General features: G+C 39.0%; 1 protein-coding gene across 10 annotated transcripts in view; it reads left to right on the top strand.

The window, feature by feature from the left end:
- The window catches only part of BCAS3 (BCAS3 microtubule associated cell migration factor), a 369,883-nt gene that overhangs the window by 168,247 nt on the left and 188,024 nt on the right, over positions 1 to 13,612 (top strand). For all 10 annotated transcript variants that reach the window (XM_040618651.1, XM_040618679.1, XM_040618660.1 and 7 more), the window contains 3 exons: positions 1,761 to 1,861; positions 5,489 to 5,685; positions 7,022 to 7,119. In XM_040618651.1, coding sequence (XP_040474585.1) covers positions 1,761 to 1,861; positions 5,489 to 5,685; positions 7,022 to 7,119 — 396 coding nt within the window. The remainder of the gene's footprint in view (positions 1 to 1,760; positions 1,862 to 5,488; positions 5,686 to 7,021; positions 7,120 to 13,612) is intronic.

The raw sequence follows: 13,612 nt of genomic DNA, 5'->3' as shown, positions 1-13,612 counted from the left end.
TTTTTAAAACCTTGGGTCATTTTTAGATTATGTAAATATAAAAATATTGGTTCTAATTTTAGGATTGTCCGGTATCTTAATGCTACGGCATAAAACTCTCCTGTTTTACCAAAGTAAAAATACCGTTGCTGCATTTACTTCTTTTAATTTGCTTTTGTGGTGTCTGCTTTTCCCTCAGTGTGGGCATGGTTTCTTGGTATTGACTCCAGGCCTCTAACAGGCTCCTTACAGTAAGCAGGTACAAGAAAATGAGCAATTTCACCCATTTTCTTGTCTGGGGTGCTTGCTTGCATTTTGCTTTTTGTAAAGTTTTTCAGGGTTCTTGGGTGTGAAGTTTTAGTTAGAGCATCATAATGCTACTGCCATAGAAAGGGAAGTAGCTAGACTGTAAGCTTTGCTAGTGTATTCAAATGACTCAAGAACCCAGCATCGTGAAATATTAATCTTCACAATAATGAGTCTATGATTCTCTCTGTTCTTCACGGTAGCAATTGAACACTGAAGTGTGATTTTTCCCAAAGCTGTATGTAGATGTGGTAGTAGTTTTAAATGTGGGTTTGGATTTACTGCAGTCCACAGAGATGAAAAACTTGCATTTTTCTGTTGTAGTGAGTCTGTATGAAGATGAATGAGAGCAGTGAATATAGAAACAAAACAAACTTAATTTTGCTCCATGAATTGAGGTTATTTAAGCAGTAGAGACTTGGGTATTTAAGTAGTTACAGTGATGTAAGATTTTCATGATGCTTCAAGGAGAAGGTTGTGGATGAGCACTGTGGACAGATCCGATGTTGAGTCAAACCAAGCATTTACCCAGTCTCGGATCTCTGGTACTGACTGGAAGCAGATGCTCCAGCATCTGGGAGTTTGGAGGTTATGAGCTTCTTGGAGGTTGTGTCTGGACTGTCGTGTTTAATAGCCACTGATGAATTTGTCCCTCAGCTTGAACTAATATATCTTTCTGGTTATCCGTGTCACCTGCAGCTGAAAAAAGTGTTTCAAAGCTGTCCAGAATTATTATATAGTATTACTGTAATACAAGACAACACTTGAATACAGAATTTCTGGTATTCTACAGTTCAGTGAAATAATCTCAGTATTTAGTCTTTGTAGCTAATAAAACATCAACCTCTGCTTTGATACAGATTCTTAATGAAGAGATATATTGTTACTACTATAATGAAAAGGTGATAAGATGATAATGAAGCTCTTCCAATTAAATTACATAAAGTCACATCCTAAAAGTCAAGGTGTTCATGAAGCCAGCTTTAAATAAACTATGTTAACATCAAAATTTGGTTTGTGAGGTCTTGAAACTAGTCTGGGTTCGAAGTCAGGACATGTCCTGGTGTCCCACGATGGCTTTTGTCAGTGCGCTTTAGCACAGTTCAAATTCTGAAAAGTTTGTAGAAAAGGCTTGCATCGCTGACAGTGGCATTTCTCAGTGTTAAATTTCTTGGGACAGATGGTTGTTGGCTGTATGGGGCTGTCCTGTACATTCATTAAGTACTTAAGGTTAAAAGAAGAGGAGCCAATTGGGTTATCGTAGTGGCTGTATGTATACATTCAAGTCAAAGAACAGAAACCTTTTTATCACTTTTGATGTCAATATTTGAACTTTTCCTGTGGTCCAACATGTTGTCACAGATTTAGGAAAACAAAATGTATATGTTGCTGTACTGATCACTTAGTGAAAAAGCTTTTTTTCAAAAAAGCATGTAACAGTAAGTCTGAGTTTTCAATTTTCTGGTTTTTTTCAGTGGTCCCACCAGGGAGTCCTGGACCGATCACTCGACATGAGTCATACGACAGCTTAGCATCTGACCACAGCGGGCAAGAGGATGAAGAGTGGCTTTCGCAGGTATGCTTTCTGGGGGTGTCCATTCAGGAGTGAACGAGTAATAGTGTCCGCTGGAAGGTAAATTGACAACTTTCCTCAAAATGGAAAGTAAGCTTCCAGTAGGCCATAGGTATTGCTGTGTGTAAAACTGACTTCACATCTCACTTGGTATGAATTTGATGGCTTATACTTTTCATACAAACTATACAAGCTCTATTAAAAATCATATAAAGCCCCCATCATTACTGGCACAAGCAATTCCTGGGAAGTTCAGGATGAAGCAGGAAGTTTCAGTTGGCAGCAGAAAGTTACCTCTCTGCCTTTTTTCTCCTGACATGGTCCTTTCCAGACATGGGATAAAGGAAGTTGGCTTGGCAAAATGATGATGCGTTTTCAGTTGTGACCTGTGATGGACTTATAACATAAAAATGATAGATTAACTGGTTTACTTCCTGGTTTTTTTCTGGTTATCAGCTGCTGCATTTCCTACTGATAATTCCTTTGAGTTATGGCTAGATACAAGTACTGTAGTGCTTTAAAATGTCCGTGCTTGGTGGAATATTTTTTGGTGGAATATTGTTATATGAGGTTAAATCTGTAGTTTTATCCATTCGTGATATGTTTCAGTCAGTGAAGCTTCTCTTTGAGGAGCAGTAGATGCTTGACTATTTGGCACAAAACATAACTTCAGTTTAAGAATGTAGGTCATGAATAATACACTGAAAATTAGTTCCTGTTAGAAATAAAAGGTTGGAGTTAAATAAATATATAAAAATTACAAATGCTGTGGATTTACCAAAGCAATTATGGGGTACCTGATACATGGAATTTATCCTGACAAATTAGGTGGGTTTCCTTTGGTTTAAGAACAGTGGTGGTGGTATGTAATTGTGGAATGGTGTGGGTTGCAAGGGACCTTAAAGGTCATCTAGTTCCAACTGCCCTGTTGGATTAAATGTGTTGCTGGGATGTGTGGCATAAATATTAAATACTCATGGATGTGATTTGCTTTGCCCACTGCTGAATAAATCATACACAGCATTTACCTAAAATCAAGAGTTTCTACTTCTAAGGTTTCCACCTGTACTGGTCCAGGAGCAGCATTCACTGGGGAATCCATTCATATGAACCCACTTACCTGGTCTAAGTTTTCAGATGTGGCTGCACACGGATAGATCTTATTTGCTTATGCTGCCTCTAATTTGTCAGAGCATAAAGATGGTGAAACTACTCAATCAGTGTAGCTAACAGGACTTTTACCACTGAGCTCACTGGGACCAAGATTTCACCTGTGGTTTTCCACCTATCCTCTCCAGTACCATTTGGATAGTTTAGCTTATTTTACCACTCTGGTGACCTTCTGGTACAGTGGGCAACCTCAGGAAAAAGAGGGTAAGGTAAACCCGTGTTATGGGGGTTGCTTTATTAGTAATTCTTGGAAGATATAAGATGTCAAAGGAACTTAAGACCGCTTGAACGTCATCACATCTATCCTTCTAGAGGAGAAAATATATTTATAAGAGAAAAAAAAAAAAGAATCCCAAATGATGTCACAGAACAGAGATAATTCAAAGAACGCTTTCAGAATGTTTAATTTTTGCTAAGTGAAAAGAGCAACGATAGCTCTTTTGAGCATGAAGATGCTCGCATTCTCTAAGCAAGCCACTTTAGATTAAGCCTAAAGTGCAAGTATGTTTTTCAAAATTAAAATGTTGTTATCAACAGTAACAGCATGCAGTGAAAAAACACTGCCCTTCACTTCAACTTTTCAATTAGAACAGTGGGTAATGTGTGCTGTCAGTGTGAAGTAGATACAATATGTTTGTCCTGCACACAACAGGAGAGTGAATAGGAACATCTGGCCGTAGCCTCAGTAAAATTGCAAAGGCATCTGTTTACCTCTCGGCTCTGTGACACTGATGGTTTCAAGCTTAAAATATACAGATTACTTTATCTGTGGCCTAATTTACACTGCTACATAAAAGCTACTTGCCTCAGAAACGTCTGCAGTCAATCTGAGTTACGCTAAGATAAATGCGAAGATGGAAATAGTGCTAAATAGGCTGTGCGCTTGCTGTCTTATGTTAGCAGAGAGCTTAGAACATTACCCAGTGTTTAAAATTGCTTCTTAAAGGGTTAAGAATTGCTACTAGTACACACCTATGTCATATATATTCAAAAATATATTTTTGTGAATTTCCTCACGAAATTACAGTTTTGCTGTGGAGCTGATCATTGTTTTAGCAGAAATTGGTAGTAATTTAATAGTCTATTTTTGTCGCCGTAGAAGAGTGAGTTTACCAGAGCTTAATATTTTCATTTCGTATTTACCTTTTCTGATCTTTAAAGGCTCCTTTTGATTTTTAAAATTGTGTTACAGAAGACTTAAACTTTCATTTACCTTTTATTTACAAGGCCAAATTTTCCTGATCATGTGAGTTTCCAGCAATTTTAGCATCTTAAATTTTCATGGCAGATGGCTTATTTAAGAGTTTGCCAGAATTGCTACTCATCAGTATGGTGTGAAAAGAAATTTTAAGAATATTTTGGATGCTTCAATTACTGAAATAACTTATTTTTCAAAAGTTCAGATCTAGACTGTTACTGGAAGTAAATACCTTGAGGAAAATCAGAATATTTGAGATTACAGGTGGTGGGTCTAACAAATAGTGTTCTCTGTGCCTTTTAGAGGTAGGCAGGGAACTGTGAAGCTTCTGTGTCTCTGTGTATATCCATACATAAATATAAATACAGTAAATATCTCATATATACCTATTAAGTTATATGTATGTGGTTGTTTATTGCAAGTAAACACCCGTACCTCTGTTTGAGTTGTTGGAATTTTGGTTAAATCAATATGTGTGTGTGTGTGTCTGCCATTCTAAACTCCACATGTTGCACGTGTGTGTTTATATTCCATCTGCATAGTAAGGAGCGTGACCTGGGCTGCGCAGTGTCTCACATCGCACTTCACCTTGCGCTCTGTTACAAACCTCCTTGCTTTCCGGCAAGATGGTCTCTGCCAGCGGTATGCTTGGATATGCCAACAGTCATTATGAGCTTTGATTTGAAGTACAGTTCACACTGTATACATGTGAAGCAGCCCTGTTTAATGTGTGAACTTTACAAAGCTGTAACAGCTTGGTTTTTAAACACACATCCCTTGACCTGGTCAGGATGGAGGTTATCTGGGGAGGCAGGCTTTCAGGTCCTCTGTCTGCTCCATGCAGACACAGACCCAAGGGTGTTCCCCCGTTTGTTACACCACAAGGGTAGCTTTTAGCGTGTGACTCGTAGTGCGTTTCATGATGGCGAGGGAAGGAATGAACAGGCTGATGTGAAGTGAGAGCCGGGATGCAGGGTCAGTCTTCAGAACAGCTGAAGAACTGGGGTGCAGTGTCCTCAGGCTGGTGGTTCACAGGCTTTCAAGGCTCTGCAAGAAGCTCTTGGCTTTGGCTGGAGCATCCTTTCTCTAGCAAGGACTTCTGAATTTTCCCTTGTTCAGCATTCCTCCCAACTGGTGGAACAAAACACGTTTTTTTTCCTTGAGAACAGCAGGATTCTGGGGGTTCAGTGTAGAGAAGGAACCATTCATTATATTAAGTTGCACTTTTCCGTTGAGCATTTCCCCACATTCCCTTCCCACAGGTCGAAATAGTGACTCACACCGGGCCTCATCGACGCCTGTGGATGGGCCCACAGTTCCAGTTCAAAACGATCCATCCCTCAGGCCAAACTACCGTCATCTCATCCAGTTCCTCAGTGCTGCAGTCGCACGGTCCAAGTGACACCCCACAGCCTCTTCTGGACTTTGATACAGATGATCTTGATCTCAACAGTCTCAGGTAAAAATAAGATCAATTTCCAAGCTGTTTCACATTTGTTGTGTGAATAACTCGCCTCATGCCTAAATGAGGCCATCTGTGTACAACGTGTAATAGCTTTCATCAAGCTTGTCCAGATGAAAGTCTTAGAAGAGCGTGTGACTCAACAGCAGTAACAGTTCATCCAAGCCAGGCAGCTCAGATTCCTTTCTGCTGCCCCTTCTTGTGTAAATGACAGTAAAAGACAGTACAAAGTCTGGTGGCCTTGCTCAGCCTCAGCTTGGCTTTCGTAGTTTCTGCATTGCTTAATGAATTCATTTTCTCAGACATGAGTGGGAGCTTTATGCCATAGATTTAGACGCTGACTGTGAAGTGGTCAGTGTGTTGGAACAGTAAGTGAACTTCTGGAATGTTTTTCCCCTCCCTATTTTGTTTTGGTTTTTTCCATTCCTTTGCTTCCTTCCTTGTAATTCTTTTTTCATGTATTTAATTCATCTGGGTTTGGGCATTAGCTGATTTGGAATAGTTGGCAGGGGATGGGCCTGGGGAAGGGAAAGGAGGAGAGCGAAGGTAAATGTGGGTTTATATTTACTGATAGCTAGTGATTTTGTAGAAGCGCTTTATGCACCATGTGTTTCTGTGTCCTGTCCAGTAACCCCTCAAGAAGTTTCCATGCTTCTGACTCTGCATGTGATTTGAAGTCCAAAGTTCTGTGGTATGGACTTGGATTGCTTGGGACTTTTGTCTGAAATTCTTATGAGTAAAACAAGAGAGGTGGATAAAATGACTAATCCCATTAAAACTGGGCAGATTGTCCTTGGACTGAAAAGACATGGGTTTGAAATGTGTGATTTCTCCTTGCATGTAATTGCTCCCACTTATATCCACCATAAGTAAGGATGTAGCTCTCAAATACATTAATTTTTTTAAACTGTATATATGTATACATATGCAGAAAGAAAGCAGATTTTTTTTAAAAAATAATACAGATATATATTACAAAAGGAATAGACAATTACAAATGTGTCTTTTCTCCTAAACTGACGAAGAAAATGCTGCTGTTCTGGAGGGCGATAGAAGCTTTGTAACCAGTAAGGGTAGGGCGAGCTTTCGCCTTCCAGGCTTGCTGAGAGAGACTTTGGGGATCTTTACTCTGTGTAGACTCTCAATCTGTCTCTGGGTGGATTATCCAGGTTTTGGCTCCACAAAGCAAAGGAATATAAAAGTTTTTCAAAGGTTGCCTGATTTAAAAATAAACAGTTGCTTAATTGGTTCAGGTGATTCAGGTTTGTGCTTTAATTAGAGCCCTTCTGAGCAACGGTTTTGACACAGGTGTTAACTATAACTTACTATTTAGGATTCAGCCAGTTCGTTCAGAACCTGTTAGTATGCCGGGGTCACCACGTCCAGTTTCTGATCGCAGAGGAGTTTCAACAGTGATCGATGCTACTTCAGGTAGAAACATGTTGATTTCATGTTTTCTTTGATGTTCGTGCCATTCAGCAATCTTGTCTTTTTTTGTTGTAACATGTTTACTAACCATTACCTTATACTTAAAAGGATATTGTGATTTTCAGCTGCACAATAGGGTTAGTGCTATCTTATACAAATACTTACTGAAAGCTACCTTAATGATGTCTTTTTTTTCCTCTTACCACTCAAATCTGAAGTCACAGCATTGTGGTGAGATATGAACACAATATTTACATTAAGTTTAACATGAGCTATAGAATGCTAAGAACTGCCTGAACTAAAAAGTAGAACATTTGCAAATACTAACATTGAAATGCTCTTATTAATGAATGCCTAAAGTGTAGAATATTATGGTTCCATCTCATTTATAAAATAGCTTTCATTGAAATGTAATCATAAGTGTAATTGATTTCTGTGAACAGTCAGGACAACAGGATAGTTTAGCTAATGTTTGTGTAATAGGCACATTTTCACTAGTCCGCTCTGAAAGAGTGTGTAAATTTAATATTACAGTGATTATGTTTATCAACATAGTAATATATGACTATGAGGCCTTTTTTTTTTTTCCCTCTTAGTGGTGGGGTGGTGTCTGTATAAAGAAACAAGGACAGCAGAGCTTTATATTCTAGTACAGCTGTATAGTGTCTGAAGGGTTCACACAGCAGGATTTTGTCAAATAAAATCTCTCACAAGTAGAATTATTAAACACACAGCATTAGTCAAACAGTCAAGTCAGAGAGGATTTTAATCTTTAGCGATTTGAAAATCCCTGGAGGCTGCTGATTGGATTGAGGTTAAACTGTAAAAAGAGACTGTAACACATACAGAAACTGGTTTCTGAAGGTTGTTTTAAAGGGAGTTAAAAGCTCCTGTTCCAGGCTCTGTTTGCTATTGATATAAATTCAGAGTCCAAGGTACTGCATTGTTTGCCAAATTAATGTATTTGGGTATTACAGGATATTCCTTAGATATGTTTATAACTGAGCTCAATAATAACTATATTTAGTTTTGATATTGAGGATTTTCATTATAAATTCCATTTCCAAATATTTAAAATTTGTTAAATTAATTCACCTTGAGTTTAGACAAACATTTGATGCTGGTTGTTTAAAAGGAATTTTATTTGGTTTACTACATGACAAAGTAATTTTTAAAATAAATTTTTTATACAGAAGAAAACATAAAGGCATCAGTTCTGATTATTATTTTTTTTTACTAGTTCATATATGCCTATTACCCCGAAAGCTTACAAGCTTGAATCGTAGGAGTGCTTCTGTCTGTGCATCTGACACTTCAGATCCAGAGTGATTAATGGCATAGCTCTTCCTCACTATCAACGTGGCAATGCCAGCTGATACAGATAGAGATATGGGTTATCAGGATGGGGATGTTTTTTTTTCTCTTGGGTATGAACAGAGCAGTGCCATTACCTATAGCAGGGATATATAACAATTCTGAAGTGTAACCATAATGCGTTCTAAAATGGTGTTACTCCATCTACAATAGAAGCAGCAAAACACATAGGGCTGTACCTGTTCTATGCTAAACAGCCTTTCCTGAAGTGTGGATGGGGCCTTAATGTGAAATGGCTCATGTGAATGTGATGAAGCTCTATTGGTAATGCCTTTAACATGTGTGTCCGTATTAAAATTGCCAAAGTCAATTGCATACATTGTTATGACACTGAAAATATATTTACTGTACAGCAGTGACTCAGTTTTGTTATAACACCTCATAAGTTTTTTACAAACAATACATGGGTTTTGTTAGGGACATGCTGATAGCAGTACTTTATTTAACTTCACTGCCTGAGAGTTTGAAATGAATTGAGTTTTGATTCAGGGACTTTACCATCTATTTGTGGTTTGCATATTGCCCAATCCCTGTCCTTTCCCATGCAGAAATTCTTGGTCCAGATTTAGGGTAGCTATGCCAGATTATGTGTGATGGTATAGGGGTGTGAATTCTGCTGCAGAGTAGAGGAGACACAAGCAAAAAACATACACTGTCTTTTGAAATCTCTTGCTGTTGTGACGAAGCCCAGCAAAGGGAAGAGGAGTACTTTTACTCGCTTTCAGCTCTTCTCACCTTTAAAGATGTGCAGAAAATGGCATTAATCTCACCTTTGAATCTACAGGGTTTATTTTTGATGTATGACACTGCATTTTTTTGTGTTATAGTCCACTACTGTAAGTATTCTCATTTCCTGCTATTACTAAGGCTTGCCCTATATGGCTTACATTCTTTATGGAAAACAAATTTATTGGAAGATACATTTTTAGGTTTTAAGGATTTTTAAGTAGGTCATAAATTTTTACTGCCTAAACTGAACCAGGAAGTGATTCTTCAGTTATGACCCATGCATTCAAGTCTGTTGCACTTTATGAAGATGCTTATCTGGCTGTTTGATTGCCTGTTGCTCAGAGATACCACCAGCGTGGCGCCTCCTCTTATCTAACTCCATCGCTTGTTATTTCTATCAAATGATTTCAAGTACATGTTTATCATCTTCCATTATTCTTCTGCCGTTCTTGATAGCTTCCTTCCTTCTCCCCTGTTGGTGACAACTCTGTTGTTGTGTTTGATGAGAAATTTGTGTAATTATCTTTATCATGATTTTCACATTTCTGCAGAACTATGGTATACAAATTACAATACTCTCTGGCAAGATCATTTGCAAAAACCTTCATTTAAAAAATACAAAATTCTAATACTGTTATGAATAGTGAAAATTTGCAATGGCTTTTTCAAGGTGGATGGCTGTATCTGTAAAGATTACTTGGATAAGTTTAAAAAATGCATATTTTAATGTGGTTATCTTGACTTAAAATTCTCCTAAGATACTCTTCTCTGGGTTCTTTTGTGGGGTGGGTTTTTTTTGTTTGTTTTGGGGTTTTGTGGTTGTTGGGTTTTAAGTCAGATCTTTAGGGAAAGTTTGCACAAATGTAGTCACCTAAAGCTACTGGACGTTTGTCCCTCAATGCACATATTCTAGGCATGTGCATCATAGCATCATAGAGAGAATATACCCTCAAGGATTAAATGCACTGTAATTCCAGATGCTATTCCAGATTGGCAGTTAGAAATGTTAAAGGGACTACACCGAGTTTAAATCTTTAGAAAGCAGGAAGCCTTTGATGATAATGCAGCAAAATAACCACTGCTGTACGCATAGAAAATGCACACTGTGTGTAGCAAGCAGGTGCATGTGTGTCTCTGTGTCCATCATTCCCGAAGAAGTGCCGAGGCTGTCGGCTGGGTGTTTTGGGTTCAGCAGAGGTGGGGTACATCTTAGTAAGTCAGGTTCCATGTAAGACTTTATTAGACACTAGAGATGAAGGAGAAACCTTACAAGTGCCCTGTCTGCAGGAGATGCTGCAGCTGAAGGTCACACTCTTTAGACAACCTAAACCATTGGACCCTGAGACAGAAATCTGTAGAGCAACAAAAAATATATTTGTCGCTGAATGACCTGGCAGTGTTTTGGAAGACAACTCTATGGGCACAGCTTGAAAACTTTCCATTACCTGTACACATTGAATGCTCTTCCTTACTTTGACATGTTGAGCGTTAGATATGAATTTCTGTAGCTGAGGATACCTACAGAACAATGGAGACTAATCTAGAAACTATCACCATAGGCTAGACATGTAATTGAGTATTTCCAGGCACCTTTTTGAATTTTTATACTATAACCTGTGGATGAATGATGCATGTCATATATGTATATACCTGAAAAAACCAGCTATGACCAGATAGAACTCTACTAATAATAATACAGAAATTGAAGGGTATAAGAAGGTTAGGATATCTGTATGGAAAAAACAACTCAGAACTTTCAGAAACAGAAAACCTCTAGAGAAAGGATTTTGCAGCAGTTCCTAATCACAGTAAATTTGATCACAGCTGTATTGAGTCTGTAAGGGCAAGCATTTCCCTTAAACTGTAACAAATGTGTTGTAGGGCTCAGGTACTCAGGTATGCTCAGTCATAGCTGTTAATTCAATCCTGCTTAGTTTTTTTTTTTTAAAAAAAAAAGTGTGTCCATCTGTGTGCGTGTTTATGAAAAGCCCTGTTTATTCCCTCATACAAAGAGGTTTTTGACACTTGCCCATCAGTGAAATAAAGATTTTGTTGCATTGCTAGCAGAGTGGGAGAACATAGACAAAGAAGTCTGATCTCTGTTTTGCATCAACCTTTTCCTTTCCTGCTCAGGGGAGATCTCCGTTTGTTGCTTAGGACAAATAGAGAAGTTAGAGTGGGAAGGATTTTAATGAATAAAACTAAGTTGTAGAAGAAAAAGATCCTGAGCCATTTTTTCCTCTTTGATTGTGCATGGGGCAGGGGGGAACCCTTATGTTCTTACCTAAAACGTGGCATGTGCTGTGCCGCTTAGGGATGCGCGCATCATTTTTTAATGAAAATTGTTTATTACTGTTGTATGAAACTGATAATACTGAGCTCTGTTCTGGTTGCTTCAATCAATGCCCACTTAAAATCGGCTTGTAATTTAGTACTTCCCTTTCTTTTGTGTGCAACTGGCTGGTCATGGACAGATAGCTTGTTGCCTGCAGAGGGATTAATGAACAGAAGAATTGTACTCGGGTTTTGTGGGGGAGGTAGTTTGCCTCCCCTCCCTCCCTCCCCTATGCCTGTGAAGGATCTTTTATTGTTCTTCACCACACCTGTGAGATAGGGACCATGGGACAAATTCTTACTGTCCAGCAATGCTCTCTCGTGGAATTTAATAAACACTTCTGCTGTCACACCTTAAACCATCTGAGCTCTTTTCTGTTGTATGCACAATCAAATATTTATTCCCAAATGCTGTACACCAGAAAGTGCTGCCTTGGAGTAGTGGAGATCAGTTATTCAGGTAGTAAAGATGTGTGAATGCAGCTGGCAGATGAAGTCACCAACATTATGAATTCCCAGGCTGTCCTTACTGCCACAGGCAATAACTGACAGGGCTGAGCGGTGGCTGGTCTCCCGTTACGGGCGCTGGTAGGGCCAGGGAGGCCTGGCGTCACGGATACTTGAGCTGCCGTTCTTGTGCTTGAGTGGAGCCGGGCAGCGCTGGAGGGTCCTTGTTGCAGAGAGATGTAATCAATATGGTCTGGAGTCCTTGACCCGAACCTGTAATTACCTGGATGGTATAAAGGTAGTTTGTTGTTGCAGATAGAGATTGCACTCAGATCCTTTGAGTATAATGCTGAGCTTTGAAGCCAAGAGATTTGGCCCTTGGTCTATTCTTTGCAGCAACTGAGAGTTTTTAACAATGGCCCTATAACAAGCGGTTCTTAGAGGGCATCACCTGTTTAGTAACAGCAAAACTGTGTACTCAGCGCTGCATGCTTGGTACTTCTGCGTTCTGTCAGCTTCAATTTCAACGAGTTTAACTTATGTTTTTTTCCTGGAATAACTTGTGAGCCATTTCTGTTAATATCAGACCCATTTAAAACACGTATTAGGTTACTTATCTGGAAAACATTGTATGTGTTTTTCCTAGAATAGTGATATCATGTGGGATGTATCAGGTATTTTTGTTTTCTCAGTGCAGTAGCATGTGTTTGCATGTGTTCATCCCCTCTCCATCCTATTTGTCCACATTGACAAATGTGTGTGCGCACCTGAGCTGCATAATACAAAATTCTGCTACTTAGCATTTTTTCAACTTGATTTATTTAATCTAATTTGAGAAAATGTTTTCTGATGATTTTTGAAGAGAGCCTTAAGACAGAACTGACTTCAACAGGCTCCAAGATGCCAGTGCAGTATACATGATTACATTTAGAAACAGCTATGCCCTATAGACTGTGGAAATACGAAGAGAAATTAAAATGACCTGACACTACTGACTGGGCACTTTGCTGCTGGATCAGTGCCTGGCTTGGGAAAAGACTCAGCTGCAGGGGTACATGGAGTAGCATTAATGTCTTGAAACACTGGTGGGTGTTTTCTGTAGGCAGGGGAAGTATACTGGAGAGGACAAGCATGGGAACAGTGACTGAAAGGCAGCAGAATCTTTATATAGTCATTTGTTTTTGCCTCCCTGTGATGGTTGTGGGTGTGTTAGTCATTTAGTTCAGGAGATGGGAACTTGTTCTGCGCAGCATGGTGTAGTATGTATGGTAGCTGATACTCTGTTAGTGACAGAGGAGACTGTTGTTCGCCATGCCGGTTTGCCTTTGCTTTAGCTGAGGAGGCTCATAGTAATTGAAACAATCGCTTCTAAGGTGGTTGCGCTTTGACACATAGATGAGTATCAGCTTCAAAAAATCGTGCAATGTGCAAGTTAGTTTCATAGATGCAATTGAAAATCAACATTTTTCTAGATGCAGCTACGTTAGGTTGAATTTGACTTCAAACTTCAAGGTGCTTAATTCCCCAAAGGCTGATTATCTTGTTCATCTTGCCAATGTGATTTTTGATAGTTCACAGGGGACTTTGACAAACAAGAAACCCAGCAATTTCC

Source organism: Falco naumanni, chromosome 1, assembly GCF_017639655.2.
Source record: "Falco naumanni isolate bFalNau1 chromosome 1, bFalNau1.pat, whole genome shotgun sequence".
Taxonomy (NCBI): domain Eukaryota; kingdom Metazoa; phylum Chordata; class Aves; order Falconiformes; family Falconidae; genus Falco; species Falco naumanni.
This window is presented reverse-complemented; position numbering and strand designations above follow the sequence as displayed.